Source organism: Atractosteus spatula, chromosome 5 (genome assembly GCF_055471065.1).
Source record: "Atractosteus spatula isolate fAtrSpa1 chromosome 5, fAtrSpa1.hap1, whole genome shotgun sequence".
NCBI lineage: Eukaryota > Metazoa > Chordata > Actinopteri > Semionotiformes > Lepisosteidae > Atractosteus > Atractosteus spatula.
In genome coordinates this window covers 5,723,264-5,739,436 of record NC_142710.1, presented here as the reverse complement: position 1 = coordinate 5,739,436, position 16,173 = coordinate 5,723,264, and the positions used below count along the sequence as shown (strand labels likewise).

The 16,173-nt window shown below is 43.3% G+C and overlaps 1 protein-coding gene across 1 annotated transcript; it reads left to right on the top strand.

Moving 5' to 3' along the window:
* The first annotated feature begins 217 nt into the window (after positions 1 to 217).
* LOC148833678 (zinc-binding protein A33-like) lies at positions 218 to 15,119 on the top strand. Its single transcript, XM_088917537.1, has 9 exons — positions 218 to 317; positions 1,489 to 1,593; positions 2,589 to 2,678; positions 3,517 to 3,642; positions 12,185 to 12,307; positions 12,800 to 12,826; positions 13,069 to 13,095; positions 13,654 to 13,680; positions 14,578 to 15,119. Exons 1-9 carry the CDS (start codon positions 218 to 220, stop codon positions 15,117 to 15,119), a joined length of 1,167 nt encoding a protein of 388 aa, XP_088773663.1.
* The last annotated feature ends 1,054 nt before the right edge of the window (positions 15,120 to 16,173 follow it).

Here is a 16,173-nt window from a genome sequence, read left to right as displayed (position 1 = left end):
TTGATTCAACAGCTCTAAGAATCAAACAATGAAAGAGCTGAAGAAGGTGTCCTGTCCATACAAGGCAGATGCAACACACCATATTTTACCTAAAAATCTTCCTGTCTATTAATGAAAGTATCTTATTTGCATCATAAGGTTTTACTGTAAACTTGTAAATAACAAGTTCCTCTTTCAGTTGCATTTTCAATATCAGTGCAGTTTAATCACCGTGAAGATGGACAACATTTATGAGAACGTGGAGATTAAACCAACTCTGGTTTATTCATATTGTTCTCAGCCTACAGCTGCCTTGTGGAGTCAAGGGAATTCAGCAGGTATAGTCAACAGCCATGTCAATATTAAAGATCTTTAAGATTGTAGACTCTGCTTCCAGCTGTTGAACCTACTGAATATGATTAGAAAGCAAAAGTAAAAATGGCTATAAAACTAGTTAAAATTTTTAAAACAAATGTGTTTCAAAAATACTGACTTAGAAATTCTCTTTGAACATTAATGGTGTCGTGTACTCTGCATAAACTTAAGTTACTGTATGTTCTGATAGTCTCGTAAAAGCGAACTTAGTGCTTGGTCAAAGTGAAACAGGAAAAAACTGAGAGAGAAAACTTAAATCTTATTTGTGAATAAAAGACACAAAATCTCTTTTTTCAGAACAAAAAATGAGAGAGAAAACTGTCAAGTTTGATATATTTTCTCAAAATATTTTTTATTGATTTTTGTATATCTTAGGTGTGCATAAAAGTCACAAAATGTGTTTCATATTATGTACATACTTCTTTCTGACTGTATCTGTTTAATTTCTCTAATGAAATTAGTCATATGCTATATGTAAGGTTTTTAAAGGTTCTGTTTTTGTAGTGGTCTTTGTCCATTGTTTAATTTTTTATTTGTAAGCTTGATTTCTCTTTTCTAAAAACATTATGCTAGTATTTTACACTATGAGACCCTGGCACAGTTAGTTCCTCATTTCAGACACCAAACGTACAGCATTAAATATTCACACTTCAGTGGCTTTAATATTTCTTTTGCCTATTATACCCCTGAAATAAGTCTACTTTACATGTCTAAAGAGTTTTAGCCGTTTAATAACCTCCTCAATGCAAATAACATGATTAAAGATAAACTGACAACATTAGAATCTGTGGAACATTTCAATCTAAGAGAGGGTTCAGGGTCTAATTCTAGGTGTACATTAGTGCAGATAAATGTTGTAGTGTAAAACTGTAAGCAAAATCCCTTATGATACTACCATGCAATGAACAAAGTCAATTTTGTAAATGCAGTACAATATCCTCAATTGTAAGGGCTAATCTTTTTATCATGTAATTAATGAAGTTGTAATTAAAATAAAGTTCTCCCACTTATTGCTCTTGCCAATTGAGGAATAAAGAATTTCCTTAAAATTGCTACAGAAACGCAGTCAGCCAAGCACAGAGAAACCTACTTGTTGGGGATTTCTGACAACCCACATCCTGTGTTTATTCCCAGCATCTCAGGGAAACAGTGCTGGAAAAGAGTCTTTCTACAAGAGGACTTCAATGGCCTTCGCTTGTGTGTGGATCATCACTCTGATTGCTGGACTGGGCTTCATCAGTGAGTATTAAAAACAGTTCAGTGACAGACCACTTGGGCAAATTCTTAATGACGGCGTCATGGCTGTACAGTTGTTAGCACTGCTGACTTGCAGCTCTGGGGTTCTGTGTTCTCCCTGTATTTGCATGGATTTCCTCCCACAGTCCAAAGACATGATGGTACAGTAGGTAAATTATCAGGTGTGACTGTGTGTCTGTGTTGGTGCCCTTTGATGGCTTGGTCTCCTATGCAGGGTGTATCGCACCCACCCTGTGCCCTTTTCTGTGGCCTCCAGCATCTCCTTGTTACGTTCCACATCCCTCCTCTAGAGGGCACTCCTACCCCTTTCTGTTATGATTAGATTTATTATTTCCTAGTGCGTCTCGTTTGCTTTTTGGTTCAAAGCCTAGCGTCTCTGCAGTTCCGGGCTCAGTATTGGAAGATGGACGCCACAAGGCTTGCCTATTTTCTGGCTTCTCCGAAGGCAGGCCTTTTCCCTGGCGTCCTGACTGCCTGGGTCCAGGATTCAGAGCACCTGGTCCCGTTATGTTTTTAGTTCTTGTGCCGGTTCCAACCTGGTTCCCCATTTTAACTGTTTGTCTTGGATGGATCTCCTGGCTCTTGGGTTACGGACTGCGCCTCGACTTCCCTTTTGGATTTCCTTGGACTTGGTTGCTCTCTCATATCCCCCCTGCACCTGCTCACTACAGTCACCGCCCCGCCTTGTCAACCCATCCTAACCCCGTTGTACCTTCCTCCGTCGTCTTTTACGGATTATACCGTCCACATAGGGTCTTTAATAACGCACTCCACAGGAGTCAGAACCGGCTTTTGTGACACCCCTGTGACCCTGTATTAGACAAAGGGGTTAGGAAATATATGGGTGGTTGGCTTGGTTAATTACAGAACCTTCACACAGTGATTTGTGTAGCTGCATTTGGAAGACCTTTTCCATGAAAAACATGACAAAAACTTGTAAACTATCAAGAGGTTGAGCTTCAATTGCACTTTTTCAGTGTACCGCAGTTCATTGGAAAATAGACGTGTCTCTGAGCTTCAGAATGATTTGTTGGACTTGAAGATGAACAGCTCCTCACACATCACTGGCAAGTACTATTCTGGGTTTATCATTGTACTGTATGTCTTTTTGCTCTATAAAGATAATAAATAATAGTTGAATAAAATTATATTATAATTATGGAGCAAAGTTAAGATGCAGTTTTTACCTTCAAAGGGATATTTGGCTGAGATGTAGGAGGTTCAGATTTATTGATCAAACCAACCATAAGGTCCATCTTAGTTTATCTTAGTTAATTATGTTCTGGGTAAATGATTAAGTGTCAATCCCCACTCCAGAAAGACACCATTTAAAAGGATGGTGAAGCAGAGAGAAAGGAATAGGAAGAGGTGTTGAAGGTGAGAGCTACTTGTTTCAGATCACCTGGAAAGACCAGATTGGGGTTACGTATTTGAACCTTGTTAAGAGAAGCTGCTATACGTGTAGCTCCCTGTAGTTGTTAGGGAGCTCTGATTTCCTGTGTAAAATTCCCTTGGTTAAAAACCTCTTCTGGTTGGCGACTGCATTTTTAGGATAAGGAGATACGTTCCCATTCATCTGGTGGGAGATTTAACTGTAGGTTGTATTCTATTTATTTTAGAATGCAACCTATCTCTTCTTGGCCTTTGTGCTATTTAAGAGTGAAATACTAAGTAACAGTCTGCGTTTTTTATTCTGGCTGGTTAAAACATAGAGCCCTGGGATGCCATGTTTATCCATAAACATTTATGTCTATGTGTTGCTTCTTTAAAAATGATATTTACATCACACTGAGCTTCACACTTCATCCCTTATATTTTTATTGACAAATTTGAGTTGTCTGATGTTCACTTCCATGTTCATCTAACATACTGTATATTCCTATGTTTCATCTGTTGATTATCCAGAGCTACAGAATAATCTGGAGACACTGCAAAGAGAACACTCAGACCTTCAGAGAGACCATTCAGATCTACAGACAAACTACAGAAACATGAGCAGAAGCTGTCAGCCTACACAGAGCTCCAAGGCTGGTGAGTAACAGTGTCTCCATATTCATGTTGCATGTGTGCTCGGAGTCACCCTGAACTGCAGAAGAAATTGGAGAAAGAGGAGGCTGAGAACTCCAGTCTGCCAACCTTCTCCCCAAAGAGATGCGTTTTCCAAATGGCACCAAAATGACTGGTAAATAACTACTGTATTGATTTGAATTGTAATTCATTTTCCTAAATGTCTTGTCTGGAGAGATTTGGAATTGTTTTCTGGAGTTCATCATGAAAGCACAGGGGGAAAACAATATAGCAACTTCTACCAATCAGAAGACAAGACTTCACTCTTCCTATGCAAGAGTTATTTGATCATGCAAGCTCCTGCTAAGAGCATTTTACCATCATTATGGCAAACCCATCAGCTTCTTTTGTAGGGTTTTATTTCTGGGAGGTTAGAACATAGACCTCTGGGATGCCTTATTTGTACATTTCTACATAGTGTAATGTAGCGGCGAGGCTTAATAATAAGGCAGAATTAAGTGTTTCTGAGCTTCCCAAATGAGGCCCCATTTCTCTGTTCATCTCTGTGGTGCAGCCACAGAGAAACTATTCATGCAAGATGATTTAAGGTTTCCTAGGACAGCTCCCAAAGGGGGATGCACTTAGCTAAGCCTGGCTATCATGATCAATGGTCATCCACTGGCGCCTATCAGTCTAGGGAGTGCCGGATGGACATCTGGACTGCATTACTAAGTGTCAGGACTAAGTGACTCATATCTCACCTTGATCAACCAATCAGGGACTGGTAGGGCTGAGTAACCCACGTGGGACTCTGATGCCCATGGAACTTTCAGCCAATCAACGAGCTGAAGTTCCTCCAGGTAAAAACAGGCAACACAGAGAGCCTGAAAGATTCAACAAGATTCAGATTCGGGAGATTCAGTAAGATTCTGGAGAGGATTCTGTGGACTGTTCTAAAGGGAGTTCAAAGGAGAATTCCAGGGCAGGACGGCCCAGGAGCAGAAGGCTCCCAAGGGCAGGACATTCTCGCAGCGCGCCTCCTGACCATCCTGAGACTCAGCCCGGACAACCACGGAACGGCCAGTGTGTCCGAGTGCCAGAACTTTCCTTTGTTCTAAGAGTCTAGAGTGGAGGTTGCCAGAGAGTAACCAGCAGCAGGCCTCGTGGACAGGTCAGAACTGTGGACAGCTGAATCACTATTCAGAACTAGCTCTTCATCAGGAACGAACCGGTCCTCTTCCTGACTTGCTGGGATCCACAGTCATCTTTTCTCCTGTGCACAAACTTTGCTAGTTAAAGCCAACACTAACTAGCCGGTCAGCGAGCATCAGCAGCGCACCGTCGCAAGCCGCACAGCACAGCCTGGCACGGAGCCAGAGAGCGCGGATTGGACAGCAACAAGCCTGCAGCTGATTGTTTGTGCCCGCAGGAGATCTGAATTCCCAAGAAATTGGATGAGTATTCAACTTCAATGCATTACAGCTCGAGAATTCAATTGTTATCCCAACCAGTTGATATCAATTTAATTCCTAAGAGTTATGTACTTGTTTTGAGTATCTAATGTAGAAGTTATAACCAAGTTCATTTACGAAACGGTCTTAATGAATGATATACTGAACGTATGTCCTCTTGATGTGTAACACTTCGTAACTGATTGAATATATACCTTTTGTATTCTGATAACCCTCTCGATAAGATCTGTTAGGTTTATATGCATATTCTATGTATTAATAAATGTATCCTCGTGTATTAGTACCTGTGTGTGTGCGTTGTTTGAGTTATGTCGCATGGTTGGATTCTAAAGCCATCAAAAGAATCAATTTTGTGATTTACTGCTACAATTAATAATTGTCTCAGTAAATGCCCAAACCCTACAGAACTGGTGCCTTCAGAGAGCCACTATGGTTACATATTTGGCTTCCCTGAACGGCTATGAAACACTACATTTATTTGGCGTCCCTGGACCGGCGTGGCAAGACTGAAATGAATCAACCAAGCGGAATAATTCATATAAAACGCCGCGGGTTTCATACACGACAATACAGTGTGCTGAAAGCCGAAAGGAAAAAAGTTCCCCTTGCTCTTTAAGCAGTGCTTGATTGTTTTGTGATCTTTTGCAATCTACCGGGTTGATTGCATACTTGATCTTGTGGTTTTCTGTGGTAAAACTGTGATTTCGTACTTAAAAGTAATACTCTTTAAGTTTAACGATGGTTGCTAAAAGGTCTGAATTCGAGTCGCTATTAAGCACTCTCTCTAGCAGCAACAAGTCTGACCACGATCTCTTCCATATCTCCGTCAGCGGAGAAGCTAGAAGAATAAATCTCCATTCTCTGAGAGAGCTAGCGAAGGACATAGAGAGATTTGACCCCGCAGTGTCAGAGAATAATATCGAGAGTTATATTCAGGACCTCAGGTATACCCTGCAGTACCTGCCAAACGCCACAGAACAGGAGAAAGTGTTTCTGGTCAGGAAAACTACCAGCAGAGCTGTACATGAGTGGATGGCTAGGCAGATGAAAGAAGTCTGTAATGACTTTGAGCAGCTATGTCAAGCACTTATCGAAGAATACAGTGCGTTTATTGACCCGACTGCCGCGATAGCCGCCGCCCTTAACATTAAGCACGAGAGAGCAGAGTCCCCTCGCGAATATTACGAGAGACTTAGACGAACTTATTTTGCAGGGCGAAATTATGAGGGTTGCGAAGAGAACACACATTTCAAGGGTTTATTCATTGCGAATCTCCACCCGTCAGTCAGAAAGATGATCTTAATGCATACAGATGCACAGACCATGAAAATGACTGATATTAAGAGATTCGCGCAGAAAGCCTGGGAGTATGATGTCCAAAGTCGCTCTGAGCAAAAAGCTGCTAAAGCGACTGTGTTCGCCGTCAGAGCCAGCAGGGTTAATTCCCCCCTGCTCGAAGGAGCACAGGCTCCTGAGCTGGCTAAGCCCCGTTCCAAAGCACTCACACAGGACCGCACCCAGCGTCCTAAGTGCCATGAGAACACCGGGGAAGGGAAAGGGCTAGAAAAGGCTGAACAAAAGGATTCAGTAGCCGCCCGCCTGGCCAGGCTTGAACAAGCTTTATTAGGACAGGGACAACCGCTCCCCAAGGCTGCCGGAAGCGTGAATGAGCTGATACTCTCCACTGGAGGAGGCGGAGACCCGCCCCCTCCCACTCCCTCAGTCTATCTGATTGAGCGGAAGGGTTCCTGCCTGGATGAGGTCAGCCACTCCCAAGCGAGTGCTGACTCCACCCCTGAAGTCACAGAGCAGGCAGTAAAACACAGAGGAAAAGCACGAAGCTTTTACCTCAAGGCTGCCATGGGAGATGTCTTACCCAGTGAGACACTGATTGACACTGAGGTTGAAAGGTGTTTGATGTCACACGGCAAGCTCAAACGGGTTGAAAAAGAAAAGGGCATGCGACTCAGAGTGGAACCTTTGGTGGATCACCAGAAAGGCAAAGTGTGGAAACAGGTCAAGGCTCCTAAGCCTTCTGTACAGAAGGAAAGGGGGGCCAAGAGGCAGACTGTGCTTACACAGTGCCCACCGAACACAGAAGCCTATGCGGAGATTCCTTCTGTTCCCTCTGGACAAGAAATAAAAATATTTTCTTGTTCCCCGGATATACAGGGAAGTCGTGCCCTGGCCAAGGTCCCAACAGCCTCCATGCCACAGGAGCGGTGCTCCGAGCAGCCGCCTGATCCACCAGGTAAAGCACACCCCTTTTACATCCCTAAAGAGGAGCAGATCTCCCCACCTGGCGATGAAAAGGAGCTTTCCCTGTGCACCCTGGCACCCAAGAGGGGTCAGGACCACCACCCTGCAGTGGTGGAAGGGATCCAGATGGCAGGAGAGCAGGTTGGTGATGTAGCCCTCACCCTTAGCCCTGAGAGGTCCTCTATTAGTGAGGATCTGCTTGAGCAGCTGTCACGGGGCCACCGCCAGGTGCCCCTGGTGCAACATTCACAGGTTAGACAGGAGGTCCAGCTGGACGCTGAGACTACTGCGCTGTGGACACACCTGATCCCAGATGCCGATTCCCTCTGCTGTGACCCAGGGAACCTGCAGTCAGGTAACATTATTTCTCACAACTACCAGGTAGTGAGTGAGACTGACCTGATTGTTCCTGCCTCAACGGCAGGGTTTCCAACACACCCAGTCCCCCAGAAGGGACAGGGAATGAAAGCCGAGCCGGTTTTCTTACAGCCACCAGCTCAGTCTGTCAGTCTGAGTCTGACCAACAGTGGTTCACCCAGACTGGAGCTGGATGGTCAAGCCACCCGCCTGCCAGTGCAGGACATCGCAAAGAGGGGTATCAGAATCCCCGCCTGCACTGACATGGGCCTGGTGGGTGATAGTAAGTTCAAAGACAATGAACTAGCTATCCCAGTGCTGGGGCAGCTCCCTGAACCCCTAGCGAGGGAAGGGGGGAGCGAGCAGGTGTCCTACACCCACGCCCAGCGAACGATTGTAAACATGCCGATAGAGGGATTCCTCAATCAGGAAGTGTGCACGGTGGACCGGAACAGTGAGAATGGGGTAACAATCTCAGATCACTCAGGTGCTCCAGATGACCACTCAGCCGAGGGTCAGGCATGCTCCACCGCTGCACCACCCCCTGCAGGGTTCCTAGAGCACAGGCATGAACAAATCGAAAAAGCAGATGCCCTGGAAATGGAGGAGCAGCATCAGCCGCTGCGTCAGATCTCCCCAGATTTCCAGGATGTTGGTGCCCAGGATGCCACATGGCATACTGAGAAAGACACCATGTACAAGCTGCGCCAGCTTAGAAAGGCAACAGTCACTCAGAAGGAGATGACTGGGATCAGCCACCCGAAAAGACTTTTGGGAAGACTGATTGCTGCCGCCACTGTTGCACGTTTGCTCTTTTTGGTAGGTTTGTGTGCTACTGGCACTCTCACCCTGACTGCCCCAAGAAGGCAGGTGTCAGAGAGGCCAGAGGGTAGTGACAGACTGTATCGACAGCAGCAAAAGTTGGAAAGCTTAGGGAAAATCCTACAGGCAACTTCCTATGCAACAGGGTTAAACCTTATTCCCCAACCAGTGGACATGATTGTTGGTGTTATACAGTGGGTTTATGCTTGTGTGCAACAGGCCAGAATGTTGACACAAGACCTGTTAAGGGAGTTTAGTGCCACTGTAGCCAGTCTAGCCACGGCACAATTCCCAACCCACTTGATTCCACTCTTCTCAGTAGAGGAGTGTGTGACATTAACCCCATCGTTCATAGCTCACCCAGAAGGCAAACCAAGATTGAATTCGGTTCCAAATCTTGAGATGGGTATGGCTACCAAAGCTATCCATTGGCTGTGTCTAAACGATTCACCAATGAAGGGTGTAAAGCTACTAACGAGCAGAGGAAGGTTAATGAACCCCATGAAGAGCAGGTGGGAAGTAAATGGCTGGTCAGCACACCACGTTTAACTGACACTGTGACTTGTGACAGGCATGATGCAGCTACCTAATAAAACAGTTCCTTTAAGTTCCTGAGGAGGCCATAGTACAGCATGGTAACTTAACACTGTACGGTCTAGAACCAGACAACATAAGACCAAACTTGAGGTCGTGGATGCCTTCAGGTGCCACACTATTGAATTGGATAGAAATCCAAGAAACAGTAAGCCCTGAAGAGGTACAGGTAGTTGAGTTTGCTTTAATGGAACAAACCTCCAAACCACCCTAGCAGATACCCAACACAGGTGTTCTGGTTTATCGGGGGGCTGGGAACAGGAACTGTTGTTATTGTAACACTACCGCCGGGTAGCTGGATCATGACTGGATGTACTCTGAATGCTGTACTCTCACATCAAGATGTACTCTGGGTAGCACGAATGAGTCAAAGGTAGCATGTCAAAAGAAAGGAAGTGACTTCTCCCCAAATATCTACCACAGAGGTATCAGATATTGACAGTGAACTTCCTGATGTGTAATTCCTAGACTTAGATAATGTCTCCTACCGTTTTTATACATACTCCAGATGTTATTCATCCTGTTTGTATCCAATGCTGGTTCCGGTATGAATTCTCGAGGAGTAATGTGGACATTTAAGATTAATGTTCTAATGGCAAGGGACATCACTTAACTCTGTTTTTGTTTTGAAGGCAACAACGCCTCAGGACCTCGTGACCTTCAAAAAGGGGGGATATGTAGCGGCGAGGCTTAATAATAAGGCGGAATTAAGTGTTTCTGAGCTTCCCAAATGAGGCCCCATTTCTCTGTTCATCTCTGTGGTGCAGCCACAGAGAAACTATTCATGCAAGATGATTTAAGGTTTCCTAGGACAGCTCCCAAAGGGGGATGCACTTAGCTAAGCCTGGCTATCATGATCAATGGTCATCCACTGGCGCCTATCAGTCTAGGGAGTGCCGGATGGACATCTGGACTGCATTACTAAGTGTCAGGACTAAGTGACTCATATCTCACCTTGATCAACCAATCAGGGACTGGTAGGGCTGAGTAACCCACGTGGGACTCTGATGCCCATGGAACTTTCAGCCAATCAACGAGCTGAAGTTCCTCCAGGTAAAAACAGGCAACACAGAGAGCCTGAAAGATTCAACAAGATTCAGATTCGGGAGATTCAGTAAGATTCTGGAGAGGATTCTGTGGACTGTTCTAAAGGGAGTTCAAAGGAGAATTCCAGGGCAGGACGGCCCAGGAGCAGAAGGCTCCCAAGGGCAGGACATTCTCGCAGCGCGCCTCCTGACCATCCTGAGACTCAGCCCGGACAACCACGGAACGGCCAGTGTGTCCGAGTGCCAGAACTTTCCTTTGTTCTAAGAGTCTAGAGTGGAGGTTGCCAGAGAGTAACCAGCAGCAGGCCTCGTGGACAGGTCAGAACTGTGGACAGCTGAATCACTATTCAGAACTAGCTCTTCATCAGGAACGAACCGGTCCTCTTCCTGACTTGCTGGGATCCACAGTCATCTTTTCTCCTGTGCACAAACTTTGCTAGTTAAAGCCAACACTAACTAGCCGGTCAGCGAGCATCAGCAGCGCACCGTCGCAAGCCGCACAGCACAGCCTGGCACGGAGCCAGAGAGCGCGGATTGGACAGCAACAAGCCTGCAGCTGATTGTTTGTGCCCGCAGGAGATCTGAATTCCCAAGAAATTGGATGAGTATTCAACTTCAATGCATTACAGCTCGAGAATTCAATTGTTATCCCAACCAGTTGATATCAATTTAATTCCTAAGAGTTATGTACTTGTTTTGAGTATCTAATGTAGAAGTTATAACCAAGTTCATTTACGAAACGGTCTTAATGAATGATATACTGAACGTATGTCCTCTTGATGTGTAACACTTCGTAACTGATTGAATATATACCTTTTGTATTCTGATAACCCTCTCGATAAGATCTGTTAGGTTTATATGCATATTCTATGTATTAATAAATGTATCCTCGTGTATTAGTACCTGTGTGTGTGCGTTGTTTGAGTTATGTCGCATGGTTGGATTCTAAAGCCATCAAAAGAATCAATTTTGTGATTTACTGCTACAATTAATAATTGTCTCAGTAAATGCCCAAACCCTACAGAACTGGTGCCTTCAGAGAGCCACTATGGTTACATATTTGGCTTCCCTGAACGGCTATGAAACACTACAGTAACAACCTATGTTGTGTGTTGTTTAATGTTGTCACGCCCTCTACAGCTAGAGGGCGCTCCTACTCTGTCCTGTTCCTAGTTTGCTTTGCTTGTCCTTCCGGTGTGTCTCTGTCTGGGGCTATATATTTCAGGGTCACCCTTTCCTCCTCGCTCAGCATTGAGGGATTGGATGTCTTGAGACCCCTCTAGCACCAGGTCATCTGCTCCGCAGCCGGAGGGCATAGGTTTCTACCCGACATCTTCTGACCCCCTGAGCCCGGGCAAACCCCTGTTTTGCCGCTACGCATAGGGTCTTTTTTGCCCTTCCACGGCCTGCCCTTTCCGACATCCATGACAAATGTGTATTGTAACTGTTAGTAAATATTTGTTTAACACAAAGCGCCTGAGTTATTACTCTTTTCACCAAAGCTGGGCCAGAGAACAAAGAATTCATGGGCCTTTATATGAACCACTCAGGTATATTCTTGCACTATCTTTACAAGTTGGGGGTTATGAAGATTTATTTTACTTTCCGACTAATCCACCCATCTTATTTCTGATTTTTTTCCATTTTCATAATCAACCACTTGAAACAGTATCATAGCTCTGTAACTTTACCCCATATCATCACACTCTACAGTGGTGTTTTAATTAATCTACCTTTCTTTGTACATGATATAAGTTATTACACTGTAATCTTGTTAAAATATGGAAAAATATGATTGTTTTCTTACTATCTTATTTTGTCCTCCTTTTACAATAAGGATGTGCTTCTGATCTCCATTAATCCAGATTTCATTTACACACTGTCAACTTTATTTCCATATGAAGAAATAGTTTTCCTATCGTTACACAAATAAGCCTTAAACAAGCACTTTTCAGCACTATGTGATGAGACAAAACATGCCTGACCCTGAACACAAATGTGCTCGGTGTCACCCAGAGCTGCAGAAGAAAGTGGAGGATGAGGAGGCTGAGAACTCCAGACTGCAGCGTCTCTCCAGCAGCATGAAGGCCAGTTATCTCCCCATAGAGATGTGCTTCCTCAGTGACACCAACAAGACTGGTAAATCACTACTGTATTGATTGTATTTGTGTTTCTGGAGTTGATTATGAATATGTAGGAGAAAGACATTACACCACCTCACCAGCGTAGAAGTAACAGACTTTACATTTCTCTTCTAAGAGTTCTTGACTCAAGCACCCTTGTCATCTCTCAAGCCTAGTGAATTAACGCCCCTGGGGTATAAATCAGAAAATTCAGATTTCTCTTGGCACCCATCTTTACTCAATCAACCTTCTACCAATCCCATGGATGCCACCAATGTGACTACCCATGGTTTATTTGTAGAAGAGTTCTGATTGGGTAGTTAACATGGCATCAAAGCTTGGTATGAATCTTTCATCTGCAACACCTATGAGACAGCTGTGTTTACCTTCTGAAATAGGATAGGATGTACAATCAGCATCTGCCAACAATGCATTGACCATTTTTTGTACTTTGTACGTCAGCGCAGACGGACTTTATGCTCACTAACTTAATATTCTTTTATTTCAGTCAGTCGTGTGTTTGCTGAATATTCACGTGAGTTGGTTTTGGTTGGAGCACTTTTATTTTATTTAGCTTCATCAAGTCAGGTTTTACATCAGTATTTGTTCAAACCAAAAGTAAATTATAGTAGATTCACAGGAATAGTAGCAGTAGATGTTTCTTGCCAGATAAGTAAATTTCAAATTATGTAAAGAAAAGTAAGCCACAAATACAGAACAATATTTGAAGTGTTTATTAATATACTGATTAATAAGTACAGATTTCCTTACCAACAGGAAAGGAAGGAGTTGTCCCAATACCAGGTAATTAAAATTTTCTATCAAGTAATTACAGTTAGTATCTACTGCTGTCTTGAAGTTCTTTTTCTAGAAAGGATTAGTTAATTATTTTGAATACAATTCATAGCACCCAATTTAATGGCTTTCAATGTGTACAATACATACAGTGCATCTTATAGATTAATACCAATAAAAGATGGATTAGACTAGTTTAATACATTTATTTAGAAAAATGTGGAAATTAAGAATCAAAATAAAATGTTTAATGTGTTTTAAATATTTAAAAAGGCTTTAAGGCATTTTGGTTATCTTTGAAACTCATTGAGATAGTCGCTACTCCAAATGGTTGTATGAGGTTTGAGTTTACTTTTCTAATAGCAAAAATTCTAGTATTAGAGTTAATTAGTAATATTAGAGTTGTATGGCATGGTAAAATTAGGGCTTTACATTTTCTATAGGAAAACACAATGTTATTGACTTTGAAATTTAGACAAAGTTTTATGACAGAAGCAGGCTAGATTGTGTCAATGAATTATATAAAGTTACAGAGGACAAATGATTTATCTTCCCTTTTTTCCCCAGTATGGAAGTGGCTTCATGAGGTTTCAGGTACAGGTTAACAATTATCTCTCTGTCACGAACAGTTCATTTCGGACCCTACGTGGACGACACAATCCGGAATAGTGAGAAAACACGGGGGGATAAGTCATGCAGGAGACGGGAATAAAGACAGGGGGGCGTGTCTTATTTTAGTGAACAGGAACATGGCTGGTCATCTGGCCAACCTCACCTCACCTCACCCGCGTCCTTTAGAATTTTGAGGAAAAAATGTGTTTGTGAAGTAAAGGGCTAAAATATGCGCATGTGAAAAGGTTATCTTACAGGTTTGTGAGAAATAGGGAGAGATGTCATGACCCTTTTTGATCAGAGTAGTAGATGCTGCTGTCACAGACATTCTAGAAGGTAATGAAACCAGAGTCAAACAATAATAATAATAATAATAATAATAATAATAATAATAATAATAATAATTGCTTACCCTTATATAGCGCTTTTCTGGACACTCTACTCAAAGCGCTTTACAGATAACGGGGACTCCCCTCCACCACCACCAGTGTGCAGCATCCACCTGGATATTGCAACGGCAGCCATAGTGCACCAGAACGCTCATCACACATGAGCTCTCAGCAGGGAGGAGAGCAGAGTAATGAAGCCAATTCATAGATAGGGATTATTAGGCCATGATTTGTAAGGGCCAATGGGAAATTTGGCCAGGACGCCGGGGTGACACCCCTACTCTTTTCGAGAAACACCCTGGGATTTTTAATGACCACAGAGAGTCAGGACCTCGGTTTTACGTCTCATCCGAAGGACGGCACCTGTTTACAGTATAGTATCCCCCTCACTATACTGGGGCATTAGGACCCACATGGACCGCAGGGTGAGTGTCCCCTGCTGACTCAAATGTTGTTTCTCAATTGTTTTGGTTCTTTTTTTCCTAAATAGCTGATGTGACTCTGGACCGCAACTCGGCACATCGCAGTCTCATCCTGTTTGCGGATGGGAAACAAGTGAAATATGGAGACAAAAATCAGAACCTCCCTGACACTCCACAGAGATTTGATCCTGTTGTTTCTGTCCTGGGCAGAGAGGGATTCTCCTCTGGGAGACACTACTGGGAGGTGAAAGTGGAGGAGAAGACTAAATGGACCTTAGGAATTGCGAGAGAGTCCATCAACAGGAAGGGGGATATTAACCTCAGTCCCAGGAATGGCTACTGGACAATATGGCTGAGAAATGGAAATGAGTTTAAAGCTCTTGCTGGCCCTTCTGTCCTTCTCCCTCTGAGCCTGAAGCCCCAGAAGGTGGGGATATACTTGGATTATGAGGAGGGACAGGTCTCCTTTTACAATGTGGAGTCCAGGAATCACATCTACACTTTCACTGACACCTTCACTGAGAAACTTTACCCCTACTTCAATCCCAGCATCAATGATGATGGCAAAAACTCTGCCCCACTGATCATCTCTCCCACTGAGAAAACCTGACTAAACATGAAATGTATGTTTCTCATTATGCTCCATATAAACAGCTGATTTATACATTTTGATGATTCATCGTAACTTTAAATAACTTTTTTTGTGCTTTAATGGTGAAAGTAAATGAAAATTATATATTATATATGAATACATACAAGTATACAGTATATGGTCATCTAGGATTTATTTTTATTTCATACACATTCAAGTTTTTTAAAACTTTTTTAGATTTTATGGTTTTAACTAAATGACTGACATTTTGTTGGTATTTTCTTTAACATGTACTGTATTATACCCTGAGAAAGTGTCTGCTATGCAAATAAATGATAACAGTATGTTTTGTGGCATGGGTCTATGTACTGCATCTCCAGAATGAGTGAGACTGGTTGCCTTTGTCACGCCCTCTGCAGCCAGAGGGCGCTCCTTCTCTGTCCTGTCCTTAGTTTCCGGTCTGCTGTCCTTCGGTCCCTCTCTTTCCCTTGGGCTATATATTTCCGGGTCTTGCTCTCTGTCCTCACTCAGCATTGACGTTCGGATGTCCTGAGACCCGCCTAGCACCAGGGCGCCCCACGTCCGCTCCCTGAGGGCATAGGTTTCTATACGGCATTCCTGAACTCTTTGCACTATGAGCCCGGGCCTTTTTCCCATCTCGCCGCTACGCATATGGGTCTTTATCCGCTCTCCTGCTCCCCGCGGTTAGTCCCTTTGGACGTCCTTGACAGCCTTGTTATAAAGATCACCTCTGAAGCAGATTTGGAACATATGCCACTTTGGTTAGGTTTTTGAGTTCACTTATTGTAAATCAACAAAGCCTTCTGTGGCATTTTAGAACTATGAGGTGCAAGGTATTTTAGAAAAAAAAGAAAATAGCATCCTAATACAGCCACACTGCCAGGATTAACAGATGCTGTTGTAAACGGATATTCTTATAAAAGGAGTACTTTCACTTCCATAGCATGAATGAAAAGTGTCAATTTTGTTCTATTTAGTATAAATTAAGTATTTACCCAAGGCTTAAAATTAATATTATTTTAAATTTTAACATTGTATAAATAGCACCCAA

Coding starts and splice junctions, on each gene's coding strand:
- LOC148833678 (XM_088917537.1), top strand. CDS start 218: ATGGACAACATTTATGAGAACGTGGAGATTAAACCAACTCTGGTTTAT. Junction 318..1,488: donor GAGTCAAGGGAATTCAGCAG/GTATAGTCAACA, acceptor GTTTATTCCCAG/CATCTCAGGGAAACAGTGCT. Junction 12,308..12,799: donor CAGTGACACCAACAAGACTG/GTAAATCACTAC, acceptor CTTTTATTTCAG/TCAGTCGTGTGTTTGCTGAA.